This window comes from Pundamilia nyererei, unplaced genomic scaffold (genome assembly GCF_000239375.1).
Source record: "Pundamilia nyererei isolate P.nyererei 1_Seehausen unplaced genomic scaffold, PunNye1.0 scaffold00056, whole genome shotgun sequence".
Taxonomy (NCBI): domain Eukaryota; kingdom Metazoa; phylum Chordata; class Actinopteri; order Cichliformes; family Cichlidae; genus Pundamilia; species Pundamilia nyererei.
This window is the reverse complement of record NW_005187457.1, coordinates 1651908-1668921: the sequence shown is the minus strand read 5'-3', so window position 1 is coordinate 1668921 and position 17014 is coordinate 1651908. Positions and strand designations below refer to the sequence as shown.

The 17014-nt window shown below is 41.8% G+C and overlaps 1 protein-coding gene across 8 annotated transcripts in view; it reads left to right on the top strand.

The window, feature by feature from the left end:
• elavl4 (ELAV like neuron-specific RNA binding protein 4) overlaps positions 1-17014 on the top strand; it is a 69836-nt gene that overhangs the window by 40245 nt on the left and 12577 nt on the right. For all 8 annotated transcript variants that reach the window (XM_013911078.1, XM_005734041.2, XM_005734040.2 and 5 more), the window contains 2 exons: positions 3093-3196; positions 8037-8190. In XM_013911078.1, the coding sequence (XP_013766532.1) occupies positions 3093-3196; positions 8037-8190 (258 nt within the window). The remainder of the gene's footprint in view (positions 1-3092; positions 3197-8036; positions 8191-17014) is intronic.

Sequence of the window (17014 nt, the reverse complement as noted above, 5' to 3'; positions counted from 1 at the left end):
CAAGCTGGAAACGGTGGGTGGAATCCCCTCCTGGAGATTTTCTGATGCTGCAGGCAGATGTCTCCCTCTGTTTACCCTCCTTTCCTTGTTCACCTGGGGAAAGATGCCAGCCAGTGAGCCTCGTTCCCACCCTCTTCCTTCCGGCCCCAGAGGCCCTTAACCTTGCCAAAGAAGGAGTGAAGACGCAAGTGGGGGCGGGAGGATATGCCAACACCAGCCTGAGCTCGTATACAACATACACACCCAATTAAAATGCAAACACACGCAAATATCATTTACATATAGTAGCAGCTGCTGAAAACCACAGTCTTCAGAGGTGTAATCAAAGTAAATATAGTGGTGGGTTTGTTGTAAAAGTGTCATCTATTACTCACTCACATGTGTGCTTACCCATATTTCCATACCAACTTGTGCACACACGCATGCATGCGCACCTCCCACACTGTGACTACCCCCCCCCCCCTCGCAGCAGTAGCATCCATGCTTGCCAGTTTGGCCCCATTTGTCTGACTGGATGACTCAAACAGCCGGCCCATCTCAATGGCGCTGCACAAGTGCTCTTTGCCAGAACCTTCTGGTGGCTGTGCTTGTCGAACCTCAACATTTCTTGTTGAAGATGAAGAAGAGGGGTGAGGAAGGTGCTGGGAAAGTGAGCGAGAGAGGTAGCAAACACCAAAGAAGAGTGATCTCCGTAGCAGGCACTTAACTGTACCCATCTGGAATTTCACTGTAAATTCAATTGATGCACATATGAGCAGTCGTTATTAGAGACACTACTGGGTTATTTAGAATACAGTTTATGGGCAATTTTGCTATGCTTTATTTTAATTCATTCAGTTAATTACTTTTGCCAAATGTTCTCTTTCACTTCATTATACATAGTCTCTTGTGTACAATATTTAATAAAACATTAGAAGCCCCAGAAATAATTTCCCAGCTATGCTTAATTTTCTTAACTTGCCACCTGATGTCAGCTGAGAGTCAGAGAGGAAGAAGAGAGCGAGAAGAGGATGGTTAGTTATAAATAGCAGTAGTCTCCCCAGGATGGCAGGTTTTTAATTAACAATAGAGTGTCTGATAATCCACAGTTAATCCAGAGGAGAAGAGGGAGGAGAGGGGAGAAGAAGAGAAAATCATCAGCTGTTTGATGTTAGGACTACAAGTCCCTCCTGGCCCTTACACTGCTTGCTTCTGAGCTGTTCTGCGCCGTGATATCCATAGCCCAAATGTATTTATTTTGTGAAACAGCCATGCTCCATATTTTGTGATTCACTTTGTCTCTGACTAACCGCTGTCTGTTCCCATTAGCATGAATATGTGCATGCCGCTCTTCTTAAACTGCCTGGGATTCTTTGCGCTTGTGTGTGGCGTTAGTGGATGGGGGCTGTTTGTGGAAAACTAGCCGACTGAACGCCCCGACGGCTAGAGGCGTCCGCTTAAAGTCTAAGCGCGTTGAAAGGCTTGATCTGTTGGGGAAACACTGGGAGATGTCAGGCCCGCTTCACTCTCAAAGGGAGTCTGCTGTCTAAGACACTTTGAGCTTGGAGGGAAGTGGGGGTGGTATTTTTCCTCTCGTTTTGCACAGCTGAAAAGACAGTAACAAATATGTTGTTTGTACCTTCTATGATACTTTATTTGCTTAGGCTGAGTTTCGCTGTCATAATTCAGAGAGAATTTGAGTAACATTTATCGCATTATATTTTAGGCATTCACTAGTTGACACATATATTTTGAGTAACTTCAACTGGATGCTCCGGCGCCTTAAATTCCCTCGAGCTCAAGAACACAAGTACAATAAAAAATAATAATGAGAAGTGCAACAATAAGAGCGTAACACACCAAGTAAGGCTGTTCAGGCATGAAGTAACACATAGGTTCTTTCTTGTTTGTTTATGTGCATTATTACACCATAATTAACTAGCAGTTTTTGGGGGGTATTCAATGTGTTTATTATGCCTTTATTTTCATATAGAGAGACCTGGAAAGACAATGTCTCACTCATTAAATGTTTTAGAGCACAAATCTGAACAGCCGTGGCAACAAAGCAGCCTTCACATGACAAAAAAAGTCACATCAAAACTCGCGGTGCTCCAGGCAGGAGTCGCTTTGATCTTGTCGGCAGTAACGACGGCACATGTATGTTGTGAAGGATTTTCCAGGCACACATGCACGTTGTCTCAGGTTAGCAGGCGGCTTGTTCCAAAGAAAAGCACCACAATAATTGGGTGTTGTGGTAAGGCTGTTTTTTTAATGCACAATCAAAATAAAGTTAATTTTTAAAACAACTTTGTTTCTAAAAAAAAAACCAACCAAACAAACAAAAAAAACAAAACCCTAAATTTTAAAAATTAAACAGTTACGGGTCATTTAACCCCTTTTAATTAATTTGTCAGTTTGGGCAACTGTGTTGACATCACTTCTACCTTTCTCAGATGCTGAGGCCTGTTTATTTGTTATTTAATTTTTGTATTTAACCTTTATTTAACCAGGAAGATCCCATTGAGATTAAAAACCTCTTTTTCAAGGTAGACCTGGCCAAGATAGGCAGCAGCAAGTGCCTCGCAGTTACAAAAATTACTCAATTAAATACAGGCAGCAGCAACACACATGCAAAAATAAATGAAAAATACAAAATAAAATTCTGTTAAAATGACAAACAATCTAATTGAAACAGTTGCATGTTATGGACTTGGCCTCAAGGATTCTTAGTTTAATTTTAAAAGCACTTAATGAAATGAATTCTGTCATTTTCCAGTCGTTCTGCAGTTCGTTCCAAGCCGAAGGTGCTAAATGGACAAAAGCTCTTTTGCCAAATTCAGTTCAGGCAAATGGAACAGAAAATAACAAGTAACCTTGCGGTCGAAGAGGATAATGACCAGCATGTTTCACTGCAAGCAGGGAACATATATAGGAAGGCAGCAATCCAAGTATTGCCTTATATATAAAACTGTATAGCACCTGAACTCATATCATTAGTATGACCATCCTGCAGTTTGGCATTGTCTTGCTGAAAAGGCAAGGCCTTACCTGAAACATAAACACCTGGATTGTGAACACATTTTAAAATGCTTCCTTTCTTTTTGGCATTTCAGGACAGAGTCTGGGCTACGGTTTTGTCAACTACATTGATCCAAAGGATGCAGAGAAAGCCATCAACACGTTAAATGGACTCAGACTTCAGACCAAAACAATCAAGGTAAATCACACCGTGCATGCCTATGACGCAGTCTGTTACATAACGACCAGACAAGCAATTAAAGTAAGAAAAGTGTTCTTTGGACAAAAAGATTTCAGTAATTTAAAGTTGTGGAGGTCGTGTTAAACTTAAATTATAAGACTTCCTTCTAATTTCTGAGAGCCCTTTTAGATAGTGATGCTGTTAGCGGATGTGCTGGAGGGTGAGATGGGATTAACATCAATGAGCGTCAGAAATGAAAAAGACCATCTAAATCAAAGAGACACATTAAAAAAAAGCTTGTGACTATGGTTGATATGCTAATTGCTTTTTAAATGTCAGAATGTAAAGGTGAAATTATAGTTATCTCTGAATAAAAAGGAAGAAACACATCAATCATCATATTGTCCAAAATAATTGAGGGCTCTGTTATTGCATTCTAAATGGCAAGACTAATCTGCAGGCTCGATGGTGGTTGTCACAGCAGTAATATCAGCCTCAGTACTGCGCTGTCCTTCCTCCAAACACATTTTAAAGAACCCTCACAAGTAATAGTTTGAGCAGATGTTTTACAGTGTATCAATCCTCCTGTTAATCTAATTTTCTCCCCTCGTATTCTCTGCTGTCATCCTCTGTGCTCTGTGCCTGCTGATATGTTGTTTTAAGCTGGGCCGTAATCTGTTGCTCTGTGGTAATCCCTGGATTCTTTCTTTCTGTCATCCGATCTAATCTAGTCTAATCTAATCTAATAGGATGGGATTAGCCTGTTTGCAAATAGGGAATCCCACGGGGAATCCCTCCATTCCCTGGACAGCATAAACTGTCTGGCTTGGTATCGAATTTAAAAAATAAGAGCCTCATATATATTTTGTGCGTGATGTCTAAAATGTGGATTTTATAGAGTAAATGTGTTGTATTAGTGAATATATATGTAAAGATGAGATGTTTACTAGGGGTGCAACGATACACAAAATTCACGGTTCGATACTTTGGTGTCACGGTTCGATATTTTTTCGATACAAAAAAATGTTCATGCCTTTTTAATTTGTCATTTATTAAAATTATAAATATATATTTTAACTCAAAAGTACAGTTTTTAAATTTAACCCTAACCCTTGTGCGTGTTTTTTATTTTGACAGCGAATGCGCACCTGCGGACCACTTATGTGCAGCCCTGGTCAGCCACAGAAATTATTTTGTCCATGAAACCATAAAGCTACACTTTCTTTTTGCCTTATAGTCTGATTTGTCATAACTTCTCAGTTTTGTGGTAAGCTTTTCTTTGGCTGTCACTTCTTCACCCTGACCTGTCTTATTTGGCTCAGCAGAAGTAAAATATATATCCTGCTGCTTTTACACACGCACTCACATAAGCTCAGCGATTCTCTGCGCGATCAACCTCTCACATGTTTAAGCTGCGGGAGATTTCACTTGTCATGTTTGCATAGTAAGCTAACTAGCTAGCGATTTTGCGAGCTCTGTATCTGATTGAGGAATCACTCATCTTTGGAAAAGAGAGTTTATTACAGAGAAATGTCTCTTACCAAAATAAAAGCTATACTATCCGCTTCTTCTGGGCTATATTCTCAGCAGCATAAGGAGAATCATGTGCTAACAGCTGTCTAAATGACTCGGCTAAAGTTAGTAGCATGCTTGTTGTTTTTGTCTTTGCACTAGGATGATGTCGGCGTAAATGTGCAGTCATATTCGTTGTGTTCCCACTAGTGCTTTCAGGTTAATCTCGTTGAAATGACCTTAACGCCACAACACGGCAAATCTCCGTTAACGAGCTACCGCCGATCGCCCCGTGCATGGGGCTAGACGGCCAACACGTTAACGAGCTAACTGCGCTAACACACTAGTTCCCACCCATGTAATTGAGCATTGCATGGCACATCCAACATACTGTTTTACTTTAGTCCATGACTCGCTTACCTTCAGGGGCATACGTCACATGAAAACCAAAATAATTCCAAACGCCAGATCTGAATGAGAGTGGGGGAGGTCCATGTTGCAAGGAGAGCTTAACTTCTGTCTTGCTAGCTTGCCCTGCGCTCTTCCTTCTGACTATGCTGTCTGTGTTGAGCGCTCAGTGGATCTGCGCTCGACAGTGCAGCCTAGGCGGAGTAGTCGAACGCAGATTCACTGAGCGCTCAACACAGACAGCATCGTCAGAAGGAAAGTTGATAAAATAAATTACAAATGTTGTATTGTTCGATACATATGCGTACCGAACCGAAAGCACTGTATCGAACGGTTCAATATCGATACGAATATTGTTGCACCTCTAATGTTTACGGGTTGATGTGTCCACGTCTGTATTTTTGCGTGTGTTCCACATGAGCTGCGCTCGTAGCAGGGCTTTCGGAGAGACATGACTACCTAAAAACCAGAGTGCAAGCTTGTGTGTGCGACTGCACAAATCCCCATCAGAGGAGCACCGCCCTTCAAAGTGGCTTTCACTATCAGCTAGTCCAAACAGTTGTTACTTTATTGTAAATCCCTTATTTCTTTCACTTTTTTCCTCCCTAGCTTTGTTGCGTATTAGCTCTTTTTAAGGTTCCTCCAGCGCTGTTTTGTAAAAGTAGTAATAAATATTCAAATCATTTGTTAAGTAAGAGGATCTTTAAAGACTTTTAAAGATTTTTAAAAGGAATTTGCATGCCTTTTAAAAAATGCATGTATATACCATCTTGTGTCTACGATTTACAAGACGAACTGATGAATCAAGTTACAGTTTGCTAGTATTAAAAATACTGCAAGCTGAATATTGTGTTTTCACAACATTCATAATATTCTCATAGATAGAGGCTTTTTTTTCCAAATTGAGAAATGCAGTTATACAATAGAACATCGAGAAAAGCTGAAAATATATAATATGATTTTGATTATTAATACTGCAACAGACAGTTTGCCAGGTAGACTCATGAACCACAGTCGTGCATTTGAATCTGACTAACGTGCCTGTTTGTTTATCAGAGATGCTTTTTGAATCTCACACAGTGCGTCGTGCTTTTAAGTAAAAACAAGCTTTTTCCCAATTTTAAAAAATGGGTAGAAGTTGAATTTTGTTTACACAGTGTGCATTTTGTGAAGTCTTTTATTATAGCAGTTTGAGTTCACAGATTTTCACTCTCACACTCTCACGACACAAGAGGTTGCCTCAAGTGGTTCGTGAGATAAAGGCGGCCTTCATAATGACAGAAGACAACCCTGCATCTCTGTCTAGCGCTATCTCTTTTTCACACTTCATTTCCTCCCTCCCACTACTCTCTTTCCCTGCTTTCTCTCTCCACAACAGACTGAAAAACCCTAAAGGTAACAAGGTAAATTAAAAGGCAGCGCGGTAATTCTAAAATTAAGTTTGTCGCTCTTTCATGTCACACCCTTCCCACTCTCTGCCACTACACTACTAAGGAAACGCTTGGCCCAGAGATTCACATGGTCTCGGGTGACATGTCTCTGCGAAGCGTCTTCGAGTTGGTTTCGCTGCCGCTGTTTCCTTCACCATGACACCTCAGATTTGTCAGCAATGGCTGCGACACAGCTTTCCTAGCGAGGTGTGAGGGGAAGCAGAAAGCCAAAGGTGAAAGGAGCTGACAGTGACATGCATGCACATAATCTGAGACACATTTATACTCACTTTAATCTTCACACTTACAGTTTTTCTAACTTTCTTGCACACGCGTACCCACTTCTGCGTCAGACACGCAGCGCACCACACTTGTACACAATACCGCTTACAGCTTGAGGAGGTGTTGATGGATAAGACATCTGGAGTTGGCTGACAAGGAGAGAAAATGAGGGAGAGCTGTACAGAGGAGAAAAAGAGGAGCAGAAAAAAGAGGCAGAATCTGGAAGAGAGAGAAAGAGGAAGGAAGCAGACTGAAAATATTCAGGCAGCGGAAAGGAGAGAGATGCAGACGGAGAGAGGAAGACAGAGGAGAGGCTAAAGACGAAGATGTGCGGCAGGTTTTTAAGAAGTGAGACACGGGGAAAGCCAGCTGTTCCCAATCTTATTCTCTCACTGTAAGAGTTCAGAAGGATTTCTGTGCTGTTGCTCAAGGATATGACTGCATATATCCACAATATTTGCCTGACTTTAACCTTATTTGATGACTTATGTCTCCACATGTCAGAGGTAATGAAAGTACTGCAAGGGAAAGCTGCTCTAGTCAGCAGCGGTAGTAATGGGATTTACACAACTTTCACCGCTGCGGGTCGACAAATGAAGATGGTGTTGAAGTTCACTGGTGGAGAACTTGTGGCGTGAGCTGCGCAGCACAGTTATTCAATTCCAGGAATTAGATATAACATTTACAAATAGCATCTTTAGGGAATGCTAATGCATTCACTAAAAAGTCTAATGAAAACTGATGCCTGCCACCAAAACATGTTGGCTCTAGCCTTTTTTATTCATTCATATTTTCACCCAGAACAGCATCAGCAGCGTGATTTTGTCTTGTAGTTATGTATTGGACAAAGTCAGAATCCTCTTCTCCTGGTTGCCTGAGCTGCCTTTTCAAAGTAAAACACCTGTGGTTTCTACTCTGGGGAGCAAAGTTTCCATCTCCTTCTGCAAAGACTGGGGGAGGCATGAAGTGTTATCTCTCCAGTGTTCTAAGCAGCTAAATCTTTTCCTAACAATGATAATCCCTAAGGCAAGGTGTACTCAGAAAACGCAGTCACATTTTCCTCCCTGTGGATCCAGTGATCCGCATCCTTGCCCATCCACAACACACGCACATAAAAGCCTCGCACCTCTAACGCTATAATCTTGTTTATGATTTTTATGCGTAATAAAGCAGCAAAGCTCTAATTTATTTATAAAAGCCTTTACACTGTGTTCTTTTCCCCAAAGGTGTCATATGCGCGACCCAGCTCAGCCTCCATCCGTGACGCTAACCTCTATGTGAGCGGCCTGCCCAAGACCATGACCCAGAAGGAGCTGGAGCAGCTCTTCTCCCAGTACGGACGCATCATCACCTCCCGTATCCTTGTCGACCAGGTCACAGGTATCCATGGGGCAGCACCTCCTCTCCCTTTCACTTTAACACCGAGGCACATGAACCCATTATAAATTGATACTCTCTTGTTTATGTGGAAGTTTACAGAATTTCCCCATTGCCTCGTCATTGCCTTCTCTATTTTTTAGCGAAAATAGCAACCGTTCGTGCTTTATTCTAAAAACATTTTTGTGTCACATTTCACTCGACAGTGTGACCAGATTCAGGAATACTGAAATAGCATAGCTCGATGTTTTTCATTATTTATTTCAGTCACCAGTGGACAAATCAAATAAAAGTCCTGTGGTTGCAGTTATGAGGTGCTGTGCAGTCAGTCTGCACCGTTCAGATAATAATGTAATTTCCAGAGGAAGCTTCATGCCATTTAAGCTGGTGTTGTCATGTTTTCCTGTGATTGGCACACCAGTGCAATGACAGCATTGATGTGATCACAGAGAGCATTTATTAATTTGCATTTTGCGCTTCTTTACGTTCATAAAAAAATGTTGTGCAGATACCCAAAACCCTTTTGGCCGTAGAAGTTGTGTAAGTAAAGAACTTGTGAAAGAGTCACAGAAATTGATCAAAATAAAGTCTTGAAAGAAGAATCTTTTTCTACAGCTGTTCCCAAACACGATGACACCTGTCATAACTTTTTTTTAATTCAGCAAATTCAACAAAAATTCCAACTACAGGACTTTATAAGATAATTTTTTAGTACAAGTGAAAAATGTTCTCATGCAGCTCAAATTAGTAAGAAACTGTTAATTAAAGTAATGTGAGTCATGTTATGCTGTGCAAATGTGCGAAAAATATTTTGATTTCGGTCGTACTTCCAGCTCTAGTGAGTAAGTGACCATAAGAGGTAATTTTTCTGCGTGTGACCCCTGCTTGGGATGCCACTGCGAAAATAGTAATTACATGAGGGCATGAATTGCATAGTCTCATGCTCAGTTACACATTCCACTACATCCAGAACGCAGGAATGAATCACATCACCCCATTGTATTGCAGAAGAACCCCTCCAGCATTTCTCTTAGATCCATTTCAGGATGTGTGTGTGTGTGTGCCTACGGGCTCCAACCTGCTCCAGTGTTATTTGCAATGTGTACTGATGAAGCAGAAAAGGAGCAGCATGCTGTAAGCCACACTCATTTGCCTAAGCAGAATAAATCACTGCTGGCAGTGAAGTCCACGCCTGTCTGTATGCACTGAGCACAGGAGGAGAGGGGAAAGCAGAGGAAGTGAACACAAAGGATGAGAGAAAAGGAGAATGAGAAAGTGCAGATGAGGATGGAGGAGGTAGAAAAAAAGAGGATGAGCAGAGACGGGGAAGGAAAAGGAATGTGAAGTGAGAGGGAGCAGAGAGAACACTATGAGGATGGAAACGGACCTTTAACGAAGTTAAAGGTGGAAGAGATACACCGCCTCATCCATAAACACTTAGATGATGGGGCAAATTTCTTGGCCATCTCTTAACTAACAGACCTGTCACACCACCGTCCAGCTTAAAGCCAGGGGAGTCCCTGTAAAACACCACACGGCTGCACAGCAAGGCGACATCTGCTTAGTAACAGCCAAATGTGTGTTTGCTCAGGACACATGCCATCGTTAAAACAACTCTCAGTGCATTCGCTGAAGGCTAGGTTCACAAGAGGCTAAATTAATTATTGTAATCACTCTTGTCTAGCACAGGATCAGTTTAAAAGTTGACCGCTTAGCATGTTCAAATGTAATGCTGCAACAGTCAAAAAGGAAAGTATAGCCTCTTTAAAATCTGAGGTTTTACATATCAGGGCATAATAAAACCCTGCAGTCATTAGCTGTACCTAAAATAAGATAAATACAACATCAGATTAACAACAAAATATGGGATATTACATTTAGTCATCTATTTAGTTAACAAAGACTAGATGTAATAGCAGAGTGAAAAACTAAGTCCACACTTAGAGGGTAAGTAACAGGCAGGTGCTGCTAATCAAATGCACTTGATTAATCTATCATCAGCAAGTGTGAGCACCTCTATAAAAGCAGCAGTTTGGGCAGTTTGCTGGTCTGGAGAAGGATGCCAAGAAGGAAACACATTAGCAATGATCTTAGAGAAGCGATTGTTGCTGACCATCTGCAAAGGGTTGTTAGAGCTTTTCCAAAACCAAAGTCAAACCAGCCAAAGTTCATCATTATAAAGTGAGAATAATTATTCATAAGTGGAAAACATTCAAGACAGTTGCCGATTTGTTCGGGTGTGGATGTTCCAGCAAATTCACACCAAGGTCAGGGCATGCAATGCTCTGCACAAACCCAAGAGCCACATCTCAGACTTTACAGACCTCAGTTAGCATGTTAAATGTTCAATGTCCATGGCAGTGAAATTTGAAAAGACTGAACAAGTATGGGTTGTTTGAAGTTGTTGGCGGGAGAAAGCATCTCCTCTCTAAAGACTGGAACAGGCCATCATTCTAACAGCTAAAGCTCAGCCAAAATTGAGTAATGCAACAGGGCAGTGATCCCCAAAACAAAAGGAAATCTGCACCAGAAAAAAGAATCAAGGTGTGCCAGTGGCGCAGATCTCACCTAGTGAGACCTGCACTAGGTCCCAGCCTGATTGAAATGCTGTGGCGGGACTTTTAAGAGAGCTGTGCATGAACAAATGCCTGCAAATAAGTTCTCAACAACAATGTGAGAGACTGAGAAGGGCATACAGAGAAGTATTATAAAACTTGAACCATGCTGCGTACTTTTTCTGCATTTTTGTTCAGCAATTAATGACACGGTGTAATATGTCATGTGTTTTTGTTCAGCTGAGGTTGTATTTGCCTAAGTCTCTAAGTCCTGATGAGATCTCGATGTTTTATTATGTCCTGTAAAGTTCGTTCTTTTTTTGCATGTTTGTTCAGTACAGTAGTTTGAGGAATATCCCATTCCTCTCTCCTGCACACAGTCCCTTTTTTCACACATTGGATGAAAAAATCTAATTAGACCCCAGACTGAATCTTTTTTTAATGATGCCTGGAAAACTGGCTGTTGCGTTTGACAGAAGGCGACGCTGACATCACTCGTCTGGAAAAGAATATCAGAGCTAATCGGACAATTTAAGGCAAACAAGCTATGCTTATCCGCATCGTGTACAAGATGAATATAGTACAGTAAATGAAGACTGGGAAAACAATTCTCACATGCACTCGTGTAAAAGTTATATTGGTCAGCACACACAGAGAGCAGGAGGTGGGTTTTTTTTAGTCTGTGAACACCCTCACTTACAATAATTGCTATCCTAACTACTGCCCTGGCCACCTGCCTCACAATTGAAATAGACACGTACTATATATGCACACACAGACACAAAGATTATGTGTGAGAGAGATGTTCTTCAAGGTGGCCCCAGAGGGTTAAGGATCAGCAGGAGAAATGTTAATGATTAATTAGATGTTAGAGTTGCTGGTGATTAAAAACATGGAGGACTTTAGAAGGGCCCTGAGACTAGTATGCTGGCATCATTGACTCATCTTTTTCTTCTCTCTGTTACTGTACAGGCATACGCATACACCCACCCACACACTCACTGCCATTAAAGAGAGAAATGGGCTGCAAATTAAAACTCTCCTGTGACTGCCAAAATGTAAGTACAGAACAAGAAAGAGGAGAGACTCAGAAAGGCAGCGAAGGAGCGAGAGGGATAGAGATTTGTGCTTGGTGTCAGACTGCTTTTTGGTTCAATGAGTGGATCGCTGTCCTGTTAGCCAGCCGCAGGATGTCCTGATGTCGGTTTTGTCACGGTGACACCTCAAAAAAAAGTCCTCAAAACTTTCGTCTTCCTGGCTTTAGGGGCATATTGATAGAGCGTCGTTATAGTGCAGCACCTTGAAGTCTCGGTGCAGGTCGACAGTGAATCATCAGCGTTTTTCTAAAATTCAATTCACTCAGTGATTCGCTCTTTCTGCTAAACCAGGGATGGATTTGAAACACACCCTTACCCTGCTGATGTAAACTGCATAGGCTTTATACAGGAGCAAATCAGAGAGATGCTGCATAGAGCTGCTGAAGTAACGAATGTTCTGCAGTGACCATCGGCAGATGGGCTGATGATCTCCAGCTCCTGCTCAGCTAAATTGGGAACATGAAGTCTGTTCTGTAAATGACCCTCCTCATCAACAGGATGCACCCTGCAGTCACTCTTCTGTTCTTGAAGACATGAAGGAACTTTAACACTGTTAGCATCATTCGTGGACAGAGATGGCTGAAGCAAAATTCACCAAAACTGGCAAATTGCCCCAAAGACTCAGGGCACGAACGCAACATTGACTCGACAAGGGTATCTCTCCATCTCTCCCCCTTCCTCTGTCTATCGATTTCTTCTGAATGGATAAGCATATTGTCTCTTTATCAGCCCGCATAGCGCCAGATTCCCCCTCCCACCTTTCTGTCTAACCTTCGGGGAAGGCGGTCAGGCCGTGATTTTATGTTCTGACAGCTGATTTGAGCTAGCCTCAAACACACCAATCTGAAACACATGCAATATCGGAGACCTCTTTGGTTCAATAGCTGGCTATTCTTAGGTCTTCATCTCATATGCACACAGAGGTCAATGCTTACCTGATCAATGACTGCAAATACAATTGATCCGGAGACACAGCTTTTTCAAATGACAGCCCTAATGTGAAACTAAATTGCTGCTCTTTGTGTGTAAGGACCGACTGTAAAAAGGCTGATGCCACATTTCCCTTTGTGTGGGATGGAAGGAGGTAATGGAGAAAAGATTCCCATGGTAACAAGTAGCAAGCATTAATTCTGTCATATAACTCGTGATGGGGATTGCCTGTGATGCTAATAGGTGCATCTTGCATGCACAATGAAATTATATGTAATATTTAGTGAAAGTTGCATGATAGGCAGCAAAAAGAAGCATTAAACTGAGAATGTATAAAAGCTTTTTTCGACAGGCAGCATCACAAATATGCAATGCTAGAGTTGAAATTAGGTTTATGGAGGTATTAAAAGTCTGACCACGTTCGGTGTGCATAATGCTGCACAGAACAGGACCCGTTTAGCCAAAATTATATTTTAATCAGAGCTATTTTAGTTTTACCTGAAACACCCTTTTTGCCGGTGACTTTGGAAAGGAAGCCAGAAAGAGTGCAGTTGTTGCCCCCTGTAAGGTGACATTTTTAGATCAGAAAAAGAGAGAAAAACAACAACAAGAGAAACAAGAAAGATTTAATTTTTATTGTCTCACAATTTGTGATCAGACGGGCTCAACCGTTTTGAAAATGCGCTCCCAGAAGGTCATAACCGAACGTTTTTATGTTTTCAGATGCATAGACGTGATGCGTGGAATTACTCTGCAGCAGTCTGGAGTTGGTTGCTCATGATATAAACACAGTACTCGCAGTGCATATGCTTAAAACGCTTTAGCGCAGCCCATTTCTATTTAGAAGCTGCAGACCGAACACATAATATATTTCCCCTGCTGCCATTAGATCGCTGTAAGCATTTAGTCAACTGGAGAAAAGCTTTTAGAGCTGTTGTTGATGTGGGGAGTGATAAAAGCCATCAAGTAACCTAGAGTACAAACTTGCTTTACACTGGCGTCATCTCTGCAGTTAGATTGAACTTGTAATTTTGGTCTTGATTTAAATGTAAATATTAATTTGTGGTCTTCAACTTTATTCTGTAGTTTGCAGTTACAGCCTAAACTTCAGCTTTGCTTGTCTTTCCAGTCAGTGCCTCATTTGCGAGGAGGACGACTGCTTAGTTCCCATTTTTGATCCGTTCTTCTCATACCTGTTGTAATGCACAAGTAAATATAGTACTTGTGCATTACAACAATACCTTTTTTCCTCAAAGGAACTGCCCTTTCTCTGCACAGTTAGTATGTTCTCTCCTCTACTGACTTGAATAATGAATGTTCCTCTACAGACTGACACCACACTGATTCCCTGTTCTCTGTCTGTCCAATAGCAGAGAACAGAACGGTCAAGGTGATATGAGCAGAGAGCTTCTTCCTGTAGATGGGATGACTGCAGCCTTGACTCACGCTATCATCTCACATCTCTCTGCCTCGAGTTTGTTTTTCCTGTAATCTTTCGAGTGCGTTCCATCTCTGTGATAGTCGACACACACGCACACAAAACCACATATAGATATGCACATCAATACATGCGTACGCACACACCAGACAGATGGTTGGAGCTCTGCTCTGACAGAGGCCAAAGCACAGGGCACCTCCACTCTTCAAAGTCTCTGAGCCTCTCTTCTCACTGCTTTTTTAAATGCCATCTGTACCCAGGCAAACTAATGCTACTTAAAACAAGGACATTGCATTTTTTTTCCTGCCTCTAATTAGAAGCCAGTAGGAAGTTTCTTTCTGTCTCTGCCATATTAAAAATCTCTTGGAAAGGCAAGTCTAATAATTTGATACTCTTGGCACATAATTGTACGTCAAATAAAAATAAAAGGAGGGGAGATGGGAAAACAGAACACTGGAAAACAACAAGATTTTGCGTATGCATGCGAGCACTGGTGCATGCATCTGCCAGAGTGGGCCTGCTTACAAGAATACATTGTGCTAGATGGATGTGTGTGAGAGACAGAGAGCTAGAGAAAGAGAGAGAAATTCTGTATGTGTGTGTGTGTTTCATTATCCAGCAGCCAGGTTTCTCACCTCACTTTTTTCTGGTCCCTCAGAGGAGCAGTCATTTCTCTCTGTCAGTCAGTCAGTGTTTGGGGAAATGATAGTGGGTTTTAGAGAAAGAGCGGCTTTGTTTGGGAAGGAGCAAGCAAGAATAGCACTGTTTCCTTTCATCATCATCCTTTTTCTGTCACCTCCTAACATTCTCCTCTATTACCTTTTCTCCTTTTGTCCTTTCCTTCCTTACTTCTCATCCCCCCCTCTTTCCCTTTCTCCTTTTCATTCCGGTCTTGCCCATCCCCACGCCAAGCGCTCGCTTCTCATCCCCCATCCTCACTCCTTCTGTTTCCCCCTCCCCGGACTGAGGCAGCGTGTTATTAGTAAGGCAGCCAATGTGCCTGTCGGTGTGTGTTAGAGAGAGATAAGCACAGGTAGAGAGAGTTACATAAGCCTCTGTTGATTACTGTGGAGGAGAGGGAGAGCAAAAAAAGAGAGTAAGAGGTGAGAGAGAGTGAGAAAGACCGATTGGTATACCTTAGTAAGTACATTGTGCTCTAATGTTGCCTGTATGGCTGGCTGGTGGGTGATAAGTAGGCCTAGGCTTCTGGGGCTGGTTGAAAGGACAGTCATTAGGTTGGACTTCGTAGACTGGCAGCTTGCTTCATAGATTGCGAGTTTGTTTTTGTTACTCTGTTTAACGGGAGACAAATAAACCTTTCTCAAGGTTTATTACATTAATATGGCATGACAGAGTGGTAAAAACAGAACAGGTGCATGGATTTAAGAAGCTGTTTTTATCTTTCTTAAAAATACCTGCATTGTTTTTCAAGGCTCGTTATATTCTACCAATTTTCACCAAGGAGCAAAACCGGTAAAGAAGCAATGCTGCTACGTATTATCTGTTCGCTTGTTCGCCAGTATTCTCTACAAAAGTTAACATTTTAACGATCCGTGCTATTTGATTGGATCGTCTTTCTTTCCTATCATAAACACGGGCATTGTATTTTATTTTGACCAAATCCTAAATGTGCCATACTGCTGCAGTAAGTACTAACTAGCTTTCCAGCATGTATTAATCAATTGCTGAATATAATCCCCAACAATTACAATCTTTTAGTCCTCTCTTAGTAACACTTTCTAAAAACTGCATAGCTCTGCTGTTTTAGGAAAATGCTCTGTGCTTTATTATATATTTGTGACGCAAACCCTGGAAGAAATGGGCTTGGGGCTCTGTGTCACAGTCGGGGTGGGAAGGTTGAAAGCTACGAGAGACTTTGGGTATTTTTTTAATTAAATTTTCTGAAATAAGGAAATCAGAGAAATGTAATCTTTATCATTTCACGAGGCGGTGGAGATCTAACAGATGTTGAAGTGAAGGCTGTCTCACTGCAACAGTAATTGGATTCAGAACGCATTTCACATATTGACACCCCAATGGGATGTTGGGTGAACTTCGTGACGCGGCAGTACTTTCACTATTAGACGCACTGAGGAATTATGAGAACTCTAAAATTTAAGGCTTGTCAATATTTTTGCTGTGAATGTCGCAAAACCCATTCATTCTGTTTCATTACATGATCTGTGAGCATTCTTGACTGAACAGAGCCAACAGGCACAAGTACAGCATGTGCACACATTTTGCTCAGTAGAATTATGGGTGATGAGGTTTCCTGCCAACCAACCTTTCTCACCTACTTACAATGCTACTGTGCAACCTCAAGGACAAGAGACAACAGAATACACACACACACAAATCTTTTCTCTGTCTCGCTCTCATATAAACACTGCGGTTTGGTCACGCTCCATCGAAGATGGTCATGGACACCTCCAGTCCTCTTTCCGCACTTCATTCTTAATAGCACCTCTTCAAGTCATCACATAAGTATGTGCGTGCACACGTGAATGGGTGTTTGTGTGTTTGTGTCGGGCCTTCATCTGTATGCCAAGCGTTTGTCTGGAGGCCCTCCAGCAAGAACCGGCTTAGAAGGAGCTCAAGGCCAAACAAGTGTGAGGATTAAAGGACGAATAGAGTCCTCTCTTCTGCACTCATCTCAGTGGAGGAAGTGAATGAGCAGTGCTCTCGTCTTTCTTAACTACCGCTGAGGTGCCCTTGAGCAAGGCTCTCGGAGTTGCCAAGCGCCTTATAGAAAAGTAGGGTTATTGCAGTTATCAAAGTAAACTAAGGCATGGGCATATTTAAATGCC